This window comes from Mytilus edulis, chromosome 3 (genome assembly GCF_963676685.1).
Source record: "Mytilus edulis chromosome 3, xbMytEdul2.2, whole genome shotgun sequence".
NCBI lineage: Eukaryota > Metazoa > Mollusca > Bivalvia > Mytilida > Mytilidae > Mytilus > Mytilus edulis.
This window is the reverse complement of record NC_092346.1, coordinates 91,422,202-91,437,442: the sequence shown is the minus strand read 5'-3', so window position 1 is coordinate 91,437,442 and position 15,241 is coordinate 91,422,202. Positions and strand designations below refer to the sequence as shown.

The window sequence follows — 15,241 nt, the reverse complement described above, 5'->3', positions numbered from 1 at the left end:
CTTTTTTTGTATTGAAGAATAGCTACTCTCTAAGTTTCATACCAATCTATGAAGGTTTTCAGATGTATCATGTAAAAAAGTAATCCCAGAATATCTTAATGTTAAACAAGCTTCTGTTCAAATTTCTAAAAATTCCTTGAAGGTTGGACAAAGTTATATATTGATGTATAATAAAAAAAAATTGACCACAGACTGACCTCAATGTTGACGCCGCCGGCGTCCACAACGGAATCTATGATCGCTATTTCTAGCTTTCGCGACATAAAATGTCCAAGGCTCAATAAAAACGACGAAAAGACAAACAAATCCACAACACACTTCATAGAACACTAAAGACTAAGCAACATTTACCATCAATTTATACTTGAGCATTCATAATATCAACCCATGTCAAAAAGGAAATAATGCATTGATTTAGATGTTTCTTCGATTACGGATTACGTATGAAACAGGGCACTATTTCTTCACAAGCAGAACTTGATAGCGTTTCCCCTTTTATGTCGTTCGTCTAAAATAAAGGACATTGTAAAAGATCATTGATTTCCTAATTTGCAGATATTGGAAATTTTTGTTCTAATTTTAGTAAATATCGGTCTATTTTCTCATTATTCATAATAAATTGTCTTTATATAAATAACACATGAATGTTGACAAAGCTAACTTTTCTGTCACTCGAGTTACTGACGTTACTTAATAAATAGTTTTTCATAGGTATGCTTATTTGAAAAGACATTTTGACTAGCTTTTTAAATAATGGGAATCCATTGTATAAAACAAGTTTAAAACGATATAGGACTATGTAGAAAAGTAAACCAATTATGGTATCGAGAAAAAGAAGAAACTCCCAGAGAATTTGATAATTAAACGAAAATATTTTCTAAAAGTATGTATGTCCGTGATCCATCACTCACTTTCAAGACATCATATGTATACAAAATGGGTTAAATCTTTTGCTTTCTGATGAGTGATTTCTCAAGATAATTACCTTCAAGATGATTCTACGGATAAAAATCATGTTTGTTTTTAGTTATTTTAATAAGCATTGGCATGGTTCATTCCAGTCTTGTAGATAGTTTTTGTTTTGATTTTGATAAATTACAACCTTTGCGATGTTTGAAAGAAAAAATGCCTGCTGTTAGCATTGGTCTTTCTGCATGAAGCAAAACATGAGGGCTGGCTAATTGGAGGAATATCTTCTAGATCTGTGATTTCTAATGATTGTGTCTGTTGTCATATAGGTACTGATTATATACAACCTGTCCACGTCTGTGAAATGACGAGAACCCAGTTTTCTGTTTTATGATGTTACAAGGAAAGATATACCACACCGCATAACATTTTCTAACCGTCATCAACATATGTATCAGTATAATATATATATACAGGAGAGCAGGTCTATTAAGGCAACCTTAAATCGGTCCCATTACTTTCAAAGAGTATCACCAGTTATATACAGACACATTTTGCAGCAGGATAAAAAAGGATTGAATACTGTATTAAAATGTTATTACTGGCATGTGCCATCTGCACCCTCCAATCAAATCAAAATATAGATCTCTGATTTTGTTATCATCGTATAATACGAACACGCGAGTTGTGATAAATCAGAATTTTAATCAGATTGTGCGTCCCCTTCTTAGGCGGACTTATGGGGGGGGGGGGAGGGTCAAGGGTCCAGAATCTTCCTAGTACAAATTGAAACTGCAATATCTACTGCTATATTTTGAATTATGATTTATACTGAAAATCCAGTTAGAATCAGAATTTTAATGTCTGGTACACATTGGGTCCCCAGATTTGTATAAGGAGGATTCTGTGCACTAATTTTTCAGTAGGATACAGAATATTACGAAGTAAATATAAAAACGTAATGATCTCCTAGCATTGATGAAGTTTCGTTAGTGGGGATATTTCATCTTCGAAGGTCTCTTTGGTCACAAAGCATTTTTTCGTCGACTTTGAAATTGATGCAAAGAACCCGATTTCTCAGATTTCTCAAACGTCATCTCAGTCCAATGAACTCTTACTCGTTTAACATAAAGTTCTCTTCAAATGTAAATTAGTTTCTTACATTTTAGTGCGCTAATTAATTTGCACCTACGGAGATGAAATATCCCCACAAACGAAACCGATTAGATGAGGCGATGATGAATATAACAATTACATACTTTGTGTAACATACAAAAATCTGCTTATTTCATTAGGTAAGAGTGTTTTCTTTGGCTAATGCATGATATTTTTGCTATTAATTTAGAAACAAATTGGTTTCATTTGCACTAGCTAGGTCGAGACGGTTGAGCTACAAGACTCAGAAAGAATAATGTTAAAATAACGTGACAGACGACTTCTGATTCCGAAATAATTGAATTTAGAAGGAAATAAATGTAGAATTTGGCAACAAAAATGTTACTTATTACGTTGGTATTATGACTACGTGTAAGCATGTGTAAAAAACTTACGCAGAAATTCCAAAAGATAAACAAAATTAATGTCTTTTTTGGTGCTGTGCAATTCTAATGAAGGAAAATTGTATCACTAAAGCCGGTTTCTCTATATTTTTTGTATAAACGGGTGTCTCTGTATATTAATCTTACCTTAATGAATATTGAATGTAGACAAACACAGGTCCCAAATTCATATATTAATTTATAAAAAGATAAAGCTTTCCCACTGAAAAATGGCAACTGTTTCTTTTAGTTGTAATTTAAAGGGGCATTGGCTGTCAAATTCATGTTCACCGATTTGACTTAAATTCTCATATTTTATTTGATTTACAACATGCTACAACGTATATCCAAATTATAAAAAGTCTAAAATAAACAGTTTACAAGGCATGGGCTCGATAATATGTATCATCATTTTGTGTGTATTGACATCCGAAGACTGCCGACTGTCATATTTATAAGCGACATAAACATAAAGATATTTAGAGAGCGAACTCGTGCAATTGGATTTATCTAGGTCTGTTTAATTTTATCATCAGTGGCGGATCCAGAACTTTTCCTAAGGGGGGCCCGCTCCAGTCATGCTTCAATGATTCCCTATATAATCAACCAAATTTTTCCCACGAAAGGGGGGGCCCAGGCCCCCCCCCCCCCCCCCCCGGATCCGCCTATGATCATAGGTTAAAATCATATATTAATCATCTATTTCCCTGTATAAGAATGCATTTTTGTGGTTCAAATCAGTTAATCAAATGCGCGTGTTGTACTTTCAATTTTGACATTATTTTCCTTTTAAATTACTTAACACACATTCTTCATGCGTAATCCATATCTAAATAAGGGGCTTAATTGAAGGTCACATGAATACGGATTTAATGAGTTTGAATTATTCACTTACAATAAAATTGAGAAAGGAAATGGTGAATATGTCAAAGCGACAACCACCCGACCATAGAGCAAACAACAGCCGAAGGCAACCAATGGGTCTTCAATGTAGCGAGAATTCCCGCACCCGTATGTGTCCTTCAGCTGGCCCCTAAAATATGCATAATAGTACAGTGATAATGGACGTCATACTAAACTCCGAATTATACACAAGAAACTAAAATTTAAAATCATACAAGACTAACAAAGGCCAGAGGCTCCTGACTTGGGACAGGCGCAAAATTGCGGCGGGGTTAAACATGTTTGTGAGATCTCAACCCTCCCCCTATACCTCTAGCCAATGTAGAAAAGTAAAAGAATAACAATACGCACATTAAAATTCAGTTCAAGAGAAGTCCGAGTCTGATGTCAAAAGATGTAACAAAAGAAAATAAATAAAATGACAATAATACATAAATAACAACAGACTACTAGCAGTTAACTGACATGCCAGCTCCAGACCTCAATTAAACTGATTGAAAGATTATGTCTTCATCATATGAATATCAGGTACAATCCCTCCCGTTAGGGGTTTAGTATCATACTATCATAAAATATATGAGAAGAACATAACCCGTGTCATGCCAACAACTGTTTTTTTTAGAAATAAATGTGTTTAGTTCCGATGCAAAGACCCTATCAGTGAATCAATGTTAAAGCCAAAATATGCAATCTTTAATGACCTGACAACAGTATCGTAACTATATCCCCTTTTAATAAGTCTATTTAAAGGTTTTGTTAGTTTCTGAGGAGAATACTGACATTTTTGTGCTTTATAAAGAATATTTCCATAAAATTTTGGATGTGAAATACCTGAACGTATAAGATGTCTGCATGTTGAGTTATATTTACGAATTATTTCCTTATACCGGTGATAAAATTTAGTAAATGTTTTGACCAGTTTGTGATATCGAAAACCCTGGTGTAATAATTTTTCAGTAATACATAAATTTCTCTCGCTAAAATCTAATACATTGTTACATACACGAGCGAATCGTACAAGTTGAGATATATAAACACCATAAGATGGTGACAAGGGAACGTCACAAGTATATATGTAACTCATCATCGATGTTTCTTAGCTTATTTTGACAAAATTAAACTATACTGGCTGCTAAAAGCGAATCACTATTTCACTTTCATTAAATATAAATGATTGCACATCACAAATATATTTTAATTTAAAAAAAATCATTTTTTAATTTTTTTTTTATATATATGACTCGTAGTTAGTGCTTTACCGTTAGTGCCCTTTAACCTATCATTTATAAAAAATGAATTGTGCCACACTTCCGTTTAGCACTGAAGTCACTATCTAAAATAAAGTTAGTTTAAATGACATCAGTCGTTGAAATAAGTACCCGAGTTTGAGACTATGGATATTCTGGATTTTTTATGTGATCCTTGCTGTGACAGTTTATTTCTACTTTGTCTTTTTTAAGAAATCGATTGTGACAGCATCGTTGTTTTAATTAAAATTTAGTCTCATATGAAAAAAAAACCTGATTTTTGTTTTAGGTATCAATAACATAATCATTTAAAGTACACAACTACCTGTTAATGTGATATGATATAGCCGTTATTTCTTAATTTAACCATCTTTTAAATTGATTTACGGAATTTGATGAACGTGTTCAATTCGGTTTATTGGGAGATTGGTTTGAATTTCTCTATAGCGGTCAGGTTTCCCGGTGTCAGTTGTATTTACATTATAAGATGATTTCAGCTAGTTTTAATGTAAATGGCACGAAGTTGGTATTGTAAGGGTTACTAAATGACAAGAGGTCGTAAGGTCGGCTTTGAATCCAAACAGCTGTAAAAAGGAGATATTGCAAACCAAAGATTTTTAGGCCCGGTAACGTACGAAACAGAACTAACATGCAGCATTAGATAACTAAATGACGATTTTTATATTCTTCTATTCATTCAACAGCTTAACTTTATATTCGCTGGGTCGTGTACTTTTCTGAAACAGTCGAAAACAAGCCATTGTCTCTTTAAACATTTAGCTAAGTTAATGTACGACCGTTTATTTTATTTCCAGTCTTTAAACTGTCTATTTTTTGTTTTTATTTTATTTTCATAATTCTTGAGTCGAAGGAATCAGAAACCTTACATTTCAATGCACCGAAATGCCTTACTGCATGGTCTCTATATTTCAGTAGAACTTGAAAAAACAAGTAGATAAATAAGTATAAAGCGGCATGCTGGAGAGTGAACTGTGTATGGAGCTCTTTCTTTCTTATGAACAAATATGCTGGCTAATGATCAAATATCAATAAAGGAATAGGTGGGTTATACTTCAATCAGAAAGCAACCTATCGATACAACAAAAATACATCTAAAGATAAACAGTTGACAGGTCTAGGTCTCCATTAAATGAAGTTAACAAACAAATAAAAGACCTGCATTAAAAACTAAATTCTTAAAAAAAACAAAACCTTTAAGATAGCAAATAAGACACAACGTATTTACACAAAAAAAAAAAGGATAAACAATAAACTTTTGCTACATGTGCTCTCTCGTATTTATATGTCTTGTCTTGTTATGCTTCTCAAAACAAAATCGGGAGAATATGTTAATTGTTTTTTCGTTCGTTTTTAAGTCCGTCTGTCCGTGTGTCTTTTGATTTTGTGGTCTTATAACACGACCACACTGTTTATGACGACTTTACAGGTTAAAATCTGTTGGACGTGTACTGAATGATATTTTATACAGACGGTAACTTATTTCCATGTAGACAATTAAACAAATATATGCATAAATAAGTATTTCAATTAATGAAACTTTTCATATTTTATCCAAATATTAAATGATACCATTAGATTTTAAAGAGGGCTTACTTAATAGTTCACAGAAAAGTAGGAGTATTAATATTTCTGCTACACATCATTTTTTGTTATCGAAAATTGTAAATCATTCCATACTTGGATTTTAGAATAAGAAAAATATTTCTTATACAAATTAGAATTTGGTCTTGGTACAAATAAAATTCATTATTAGAAACTGATCGTCAAGTGTAGTGTTGAACACCATTATAAAATTAGTTTTGAGAAATACTCGAGCGCAAGTATATTATACCATCGACCCCATGCGTTTTATATACCTTACACGTTGGACCTCTTGGTTTTTGTATTTTACGTTTTATATAAAGCCTCGTAATTATTTTATGTAACCTTTGCTTTATGTTTGTTTACAACGGATACCATTCAGTCATTTGTCACGTTGATAACAATTTTTATTGGCCTTTTATATTAAATAATTTCGGTGGCAAGCATTTGGCGGAAAGAAAGTAGTTCCTCTCTTTGGCACTTCCGATGGATAAAACTGATGTCAGAGTTAATAGCTCACTTAAACGTTTTTACCAATACTTTATCGTGGGTTTTGCTATATAATGAAGTGAAGTCGTAGAAAGTTGGGCTTAATCAGTCCAACTTTATAGTTTTCTACAGCTTTAAATCAGATTTAAGATCCATGTAGACATCTAGTGTCATTAAATGAGGACAGTTGCTAGTACAGAATATCCTGTAATTAAACTAATTTCAAACTTATTTTCTATATATAAGGTACAGTTGGAAGTTACTGTCTGAAAGTATATCAAGTGTGTACTGGCTTAGTTGATTCATAACGACACAGATTAAGCTCTTAGTTGCAAGATTAAACTGGTATGGCAATATTTCTGATAATTCCACTATAGAACTGTTTGTTTTGCTTATGGCGGCGGAACATTGTTTGTACCAGACAATATGACTGTAATGAGATACAAAAATATATGTAAAAGGCATAAGAAAAATCTGAATTGTAAAATTGTAGTTGAAACAAGTTTCACTATCATTTTTTTCTTGAACAGGATTAAAAACAAACTGTTTATGAAATCTACTCTAATTCCAATGACAGGAGACAACAATATTTTTCCCAAACAAATATAATAATTTCTGTGGTTGTATCAGACCAAATGATGAAAACTAATGCAAAACATCTATCATGGTATTATACCTAAACCTTGCTATTAAAGTTCACATTATCAAATATCTAAATGTTGCCGTTTTCACACATTGTCAAATATCACCATGTTTCCACACATTGTCGAATATCACCATGTTTCCACACATTGTCGAATATCACCATGTTTCCACACATTGTCAAATATCACCATGTTTCAACAAACGGTCAAATATCACCATGTTTCCACACAATGTCAAATATCACCATGTTTCCACACATTGTCAAATATCACCATGTTTCCACACATTGTCGAATATCACCATGTTTCCACACATTGTCGAATATCACCATGTTTCCACACATTGTCGAATATCACCATGTTTCCACACATTGTCAAATATCACCATGTTTCCACAAATGGTCAAATATCACCATGTTTCCACACAATGTCAAATATCACCATGTTTCCACACATTGTCAAATATCACCATGTTTCCACACATTGTCGAATATCACCATGTTTCCACACATTGTCGAATATCACCATGTTTCCACACATGGTCAAATATCACCATGTTTCAACAAATGGTCAAATATCACCATGTTTCCACACAATGTCAAATATCACCATGTTTCCACACATTGTCAAATATCACCATGTTTCCACACATTGTCGAATATCACCATGTTTCCACACATTGTCGAATATCACCATGTTTCCACACATTGTCAAATATCACCATGTTTCAACAAATGGTCAAATATCACCATGTTTCCACACATTGGCAAGCACTCAACTGTTGCCACACATTGTCAAATATCCAGCTGTTGCAACACATTGTCAAGTATCCAACAGCTGCCACACATTGTCAAATATCCATTGCCACACATTGTCAAGAATCTAAATGTTGCCACACATTTTGTACTAATAAGATGTTGCTAAACATTGTCAACTATCAATATGTTGTCATACATTTTCAAATATTTTCAATATTCAAATGTTGCTACATTATCAAAACGTTGCTACGTTATCGAATAACCAAATGTTGCTACACTTTGTCAACTATCCACAAGTTGCCACACTTTGTCAACTATTCAAATATTGCCACACATTGTCAACTATCCAAATGTTGCTACACATTTTCAAGTATCTTACTGATACTTAACATTGTCATGCATCAACTGTTTCTACACATTGTAATATATCCAAATGATGTAACACATTGTGAAATATCAAAATGTAACCACACATTGTGAAATATCCAAACGTTACAACACGTTGTCAAATATCACCATGTTTTCACATATTGTCAAATATCACCATGTTTCCACACAATGTCAAATATCTACCATGTTTCCACACATTGTCAAATATCACCATGTTTCCACTCATTGTCAAATATCTACCATGTTTTCACATATTGTCAAATATCACCATGTTTCCACACATTGTCAAATATCACCATGTTTCCACTCATTGTCAAATATCACAATGTTTCCACTCATTGTCAAATATCTACCATGTCTTCACATATTATCAAATATCACCATGTTTTCACACAATGTCAAATATCATCATGTTTCCACATATTGTCAATTATCACCATGTTTCCACACATTATCAAATATCACCATGTTCAACACATTGTCAAGAACCCAACTGTAGCCACACATTTTCAAATATCCAAATACTGCTACACATTGTAATATATCCAAATGTTGTAACACATTGTGAAATATCCAAACGTTACGACACGTTGTCAAATATCACCATGTTTTCACATGTTGTCAAATATCACCATGTTTCCACACAATGTCAAATATCTACCATGTTTCCACACATTGTCAAATATCACCATGTTTCCACACATTGTCAAATATCACCATGTTTCAACACATTGTCAAGAACCAACCTGTAGCCACACATTGTCAAGAAACCAACTGTAGCCACACATTGTCAAGAACCCAACTGTAGCCACACATTGTCAAGAACCCAACTGTAGCCACACATTGTCAAGTATCCAAATACTGCCACACATTGTCAAATATCCAAATGATGTCACACATTGTCATACATCCAAAAGTTGTCACACATTGTTAAATATTCAAATGATGCCACACATTGTCAAGTATCAAACTGTTGCCACACATTGTCAAATATCCAAATATAACCGCACATTGTCAAATATCCAAATGTTACAACACGTTGTCAAATATCATTATGTTTCCACACATTGTCAAATATATATCATCATGTTTCTACACAATGTCAAATATCACCATGTTTCCACACAATGTCAAATATCACCATGTTTCCACACATTGTCAAATATCACCATGTTTCCACATATTGTCAAATATCACCATGTTCCCACACATTGTCAAATATCACCATGTTCCCACACATTGTCAAATATCACCATGTTTCCACACATTGTCAAATAGCACAATGTTTCCACACGTTGTCAAGCACCCAACTGTACCATATATTGTCAAGTATCCAAATATTGCAACATATTGTCAACTATCCAAATGTTGTTATACATTATCAAATATCCAAATGTTGCCACACATTGTCAACTATCCAAATGTTGTCATACATTATCAAATATCCAAATGTTGCCACACATTGTCAAATATCACCATGTTTCCACACAATGTCAAGCACCCAACTGTTGCCACACATTGTCACGTATCCAAACTTTGACACACATTGTCAACTATTCAATTGTTGTCACACATGTCATATACCACATTTTACCACAAATTGTCAAATGTAAACAGGTATCCAAATGCTGCTAAACATTGTCAAGTATCTAAATATTGCCACACATTGTCAAATCCAAATGTTGACACACATTATGAACTATTTCAAATGTTGCTACACATTGTCAACTATCCGTATGTTTTCAAACATTTTCAAATATCCAAAGTGCTCTACATTATCCAAATGTTGCTAAATTATCAAATATCCAAATGTTGCCACACTTTGTCAACTATCCACCTGTTGCCACACGTTATCAACTATCCAAATGGTGCAACACATTATAAGATTTTCAAATGATGCCACACATTGTCAAGTATCCAACTGTTACCACACATTGTCAAATATTCAACAGTTGCCAAAAATTGTCAAATATCCAAAAGTTGCCACACATTTTCAAGTACCCAACTGTTGCTACACATTGTCAAGTATCCACATGTTGACTCACATTGTCAAGTATCCACTTGTTGCTACACATTGTCAAGTATCCACTTGTTGCTACACATTGTCAAATATCAACATGTTGCCACATACTTTCAAATATACGAATTTTGCTACACATTGTCAATATTCAAATGTTGCCACACATTTTCAAATATACAAATGTTGCTACACTTTGTCAATATCCAAATATTGCCACACATTGTTAACTATCCTCATGTCGCCACACATTGTCAAAATCGAGATTTTGCCAGATATTGTCATGATACCAAAGTCATTTCTCCAAATGTTGTCACATTTTGTCAACTATCGGTATCCATATGTTGCAACATAATGACAAATATCAAAATGTTGCCACACATTGTCAAATATCCAAATGTTGCCACATTTTGTCAACTATCCACATGTACTACACATTGTCAAATATCATTATGTTGCCACACATTTTCAAATAGCTTCATGTTGCCGCACATTGTCAAATATCCTAATTTTACTACACATTGTCAAGTATTCAAATGTCGCCACACATTGTCAAATATCCCAATGTTGCCACATATTCTCAAATATTAAAAAGTTGCCACACATTGTCAAATATCCATTGTTGCCACACATTGTCAAATATTCAAATATTGTCAAAAAAAATTCAAGTATCCAAATATTGATACACATTGTCAAATATATCCACATGTTGCCACACATTTACAAAAATCCAAATGTTGATACATTGTGAAATAGCTATGGCAAATGTTGCCACATATTGTCAACTATCCAAATTTTGCTTCACATGGTAGTTCGTACAAAAATGACAAATATTACTGTCCCCTTAAATGCCACACAGACGATCCCTAAATCAAAAACGTTTGAGTGTGAACCACATTACATGAAATTTGTAGATGAAGTCCACTGTATTGCATAAACAAAAAAGAACCAACGTAGGTCTTGCCAGTTATAAGAAGATAAACGATTTTTGTCGAGCCTGCAACTTTTGTTGCAGAAATCTCGACATAGGGATAGTGATCCGGCGGCGGTTTATATTTTAGAAAGTGAAAGACCTGGATGCTTCATACTTTGTATATAGATGCTTCATGTTACGAAGTTTCCGTCAGTCACATGTCCAATGTTTTTGACCTCATTTTCATGGTTCAGTGACCACTTGAAAAAAAAGTTCAGAATTTTTGTAATGTTGAATTCTCTCTTATTATAAGTAATAGGATAACTTTATTTGGTATGTGCGTACCTTGCAAGGTCCTCATGCCCGTCAGACAGTTTTCACTTGACCTCGACCTCATTTCATGGATCAGTGAACAAGGTTAAGTTTTGGTGGTCAAGTCCATATCTCAGATACTATAAGCAATAGGGCTAGTATACTTGGTGTATGGAAGGACTGGAAGGTGTACATGTCCAACTGGCAGGTGTCATCTGACCTTGACCTCATTTTCATGGTTCAGTGGTTATAGTTAAGTTTTTGTGTTTTAGTCTGTTTTTCTCATACTTTATGCAATAGGTCTACTTTATTTGTTGTATGGAATGATTGTAAGATGTACATGTCTAGCGGGCAGATGTCATCTGACCTTGACCTCATTTTCATGGTTCAGTGGTCAAAGTTAAGTTTTTAAGTTTTGGTCTTTTTATCTAATATTATATGCCAAATGTCAATTTTATTTGGTGTATGGAAATATATTATGATCTATATGTCAGTCCCGCAGGTTTTATTTGACCATGACCTCAATTGCACGGTTCATTGCACAGTGTAGTAAACATTTCGGTGTTGACATGAATATCAATAACGTGGTCATTTTTATAAATTTCCTGTTTACAAAACATTGAATTTGACGAAAAACTAAGGGCTTTTCTTATCCCAGGCATAGATTACCTTAGCCATATTTGGCACAACTAGCTTTTTGGAATTTTGGATCCTCAATGCTCTTCAACTTTGTACTTGTTTGGCTTTATAAATATTTTTGATTCGTCTGAGACAAAACTTCGTCTGAGACAAAACTGCTTTTGCAATATCCATTAACCTTTACTCAACGTCTCTCCTTTTACTGAATAACTCAAAGCGTAATGACTATGCTTTTCACATCTGTCCCATTGCAACTGAAGTTGAAACCACTTATAAAGTTGAAACCACATATATATTATACAGTTTGGTTTGCATCATATGTTTTCTTACATTTGAAAATTTGACAGTGATTGCCGATTTAAAACAAACTGGTTCTCATGTATGACTTCAATACCACCATTTATCCAATGAAAACGTTCTATTTTACATGTTCCCATTCCCAAAACAATGGGTCTGCACTGAAGAGGTATTTATTGTCGAAATGCGCATCTGGTGCAGTATATTTCATACCTTTAATGGAGTTGTATGAAGTATACATTTCCCATACAGCTGATACCGGCATATTACGGAGATTGTATTTATATTCCATTAGGATTTTTTTCGCCTCTACGCAAAATAAAAAAAAACAAGACTCGTGCGTGCTGTTTTCGGCGGCATCAGCGGCTTCAACGATGTATAAGTTTGTGATTATACCAGTCTTAGGGAAAACAATTTATTGTAAGTTAATGACATAGAGATTTTATGACCAAGCCCGTGGTGAAACTTCTGCATAGTTTATATGTTAAAGTCTAGTTTTAGGTGACTCTAATGGGGATTAAGCAGGCTATAAGAATGAGACAATCTGAACACGATTTCTGATTGTGTCAATCATTAAAAGCCAATTATAGAAACAATTATAGTTCGCATTTAGCAGTCAATTTTATTCAATTTCGTTAGAATAAAAAATATGCTGATTCGAGTATTATTGACTGTCAAGTCAATAGTTCGACTGATTTGGATCCGTATTCATGCAACCTTTGTGCCTGTTCTAAGTCATGAACCTGCTGTTCAGTGGTTGTTGTTTGTTAGTGTGGTTCATAATTGTTTCTCGTTTTTTTATATAGATTAGACCGTTGATTTTCCAGTTTGAACTGTTTTACACTAGTCAGGTTGGGGCCCTGTAAAGCAAGCTGTTAAATTCGATACGAGTCAATGCTCCGTGTTGAAGGTTGTACTTAGATCTATAACTGTTTACTCTTAATTTCTACATTGTGACTTGGATGGAGACTGAGTTGTTTCATTGGCACTCATACCACATCTTCTTATATCTATTGGCGGTAATGTTGTAATCTTTTAGTTTTTAGAATATCTATGTACTTTTTATAAACAAACAATCCCCTTTTGTGTCATGTCTTGTCACTTTGAATCATGCATGGTCGCCTGGGTACAGGGTTTAGATTTTTTTTTCATTTCTTGCTCTGAATATTCAATTAATTTTTATTGTGACTGAAATTTAATGGTGTATATAGATAACATTGATGCAACATTGAGGATTATTGTGAAGTTCCGGGCCCAATTTCTTTCAGAAGTTTCCAGAACTGCTCACAGCGACGATAGACGACAGACAACTCCATGAGAGTTTCACAGAAACGTAATTTTCAAAGATAAAGAACAATGCCATAAAAAATGAAAGAATAAAGAAATCAATAACTCCATGATGGGCATCATATTCGGCATGAGATTGCTAATAATATTGATGTTGTTTGGCTTGAGACCCAGAGTGGTAAAATCAGAGACATGTATTATATGTCTCTGGTAAAATTAAAAAACAAAAATCACTGAATAGTTTGGACTTTAACATGATCATGTTCATATCGGATGTACATATAAGGAACTGTTATTGTATTTACTTAAAACTGTTTAGTGATTTGTTAGTGTGTATTTGTTCTTAATAAATGGCTCGCGGATTGCAGATCGTCATGGTGTCCTGAGTTTGTCTAAACTTGGAAGACATTACTGTACTGATACTATTTTCGTCAATATTAAGTTTTGTTGAAAACGTGTATCTTTGCAGCCTTTTGTATCTTTTCAGATACATGTTCAACTACGATCCTGACGTCAGTCACGGGAAGCATCTCCTGTAGCCAAACTTTTTTTTACCACTCAAGTTTTTTGCCAAAAAAAAAAAAAACCCATCAACTAAGCTATTTTTCATGTAGGATCTGGATGGGGTCCTTAATTGCTATACTGGATACTTTAAGAAGATGTTTCACAAGTTATCTTCAAGTTAAAAATACCGTGTATCCAGGCTGTAAAATTCTCATCATGAAAAGGATTTCAGTCTTAAATTTTCTGTTACTTTAAAGATTTTTTCAGTTCTGAACAAAAATTTGAATAGTAATTTATTGTGCATAAAAATCCTTGTTCTGTTTTACATCACTAATTCTGTAAACCCCATGCGGACCCTTTCTTGGTGTTTGCTAAAATACATCAGTCTTACATGTATGAGTGAACAGTATTGTTGTACTTTGATTGAATCCAGTAGGCGTGGTTAGAAGAAGACATCTTTTTGATTGGTCGAAGGAATTAAAAAATACTGTAAACAAAAGCACATGGCAAGCGTTACTCTTCAGCTGTTAAAAAAACAACCGGGTATTCAGGCTTTTAATCCTATAAATAATAGATTATTAAGGGAAAAGGCAAAATGCAAACATATTTCTGAAACTTTTGTGGACTTAAAGACAATGATTTAGAAGAATATTGACTACAAACAAAATATCCAGTTATAAATGTCTTTGTGTCGGTTTGATGTAATAATACACATTTAATACGAACGTGTGTAAACCTATTATTAATTCTCCGGTTTATATTTTATCACATATATACTCATCCACTGGAATG

General features: G+C 33.6%; 1 protein-coding gene across 1 annotated transcript in view; it reads left to right on the top strand.

Moving 5' to 3' along the window:
* The first annotated feature begins 14,944 nt into the window (after nt 1–14,944).
* The window catches only part of LOC139514688 (inactive tyrosine-protein kinase 7-like), a 91,955-nt gene continuing 91,658 nt past the window's right edge, over nt 14,945–15,241 (top strand). Inside the window, exon 1 of the mRNA XM_071304194.1 lies at nt 14,945–14,992. Coding sequence (XP_071160295.1) covers nt 14,953–14,992 — 40 coding nt within the window. The 5' untranslated portion in view covers nt 14,945–14,952. The remainder of the gene's footprint in view (nt 14,993–15,241) is intronic.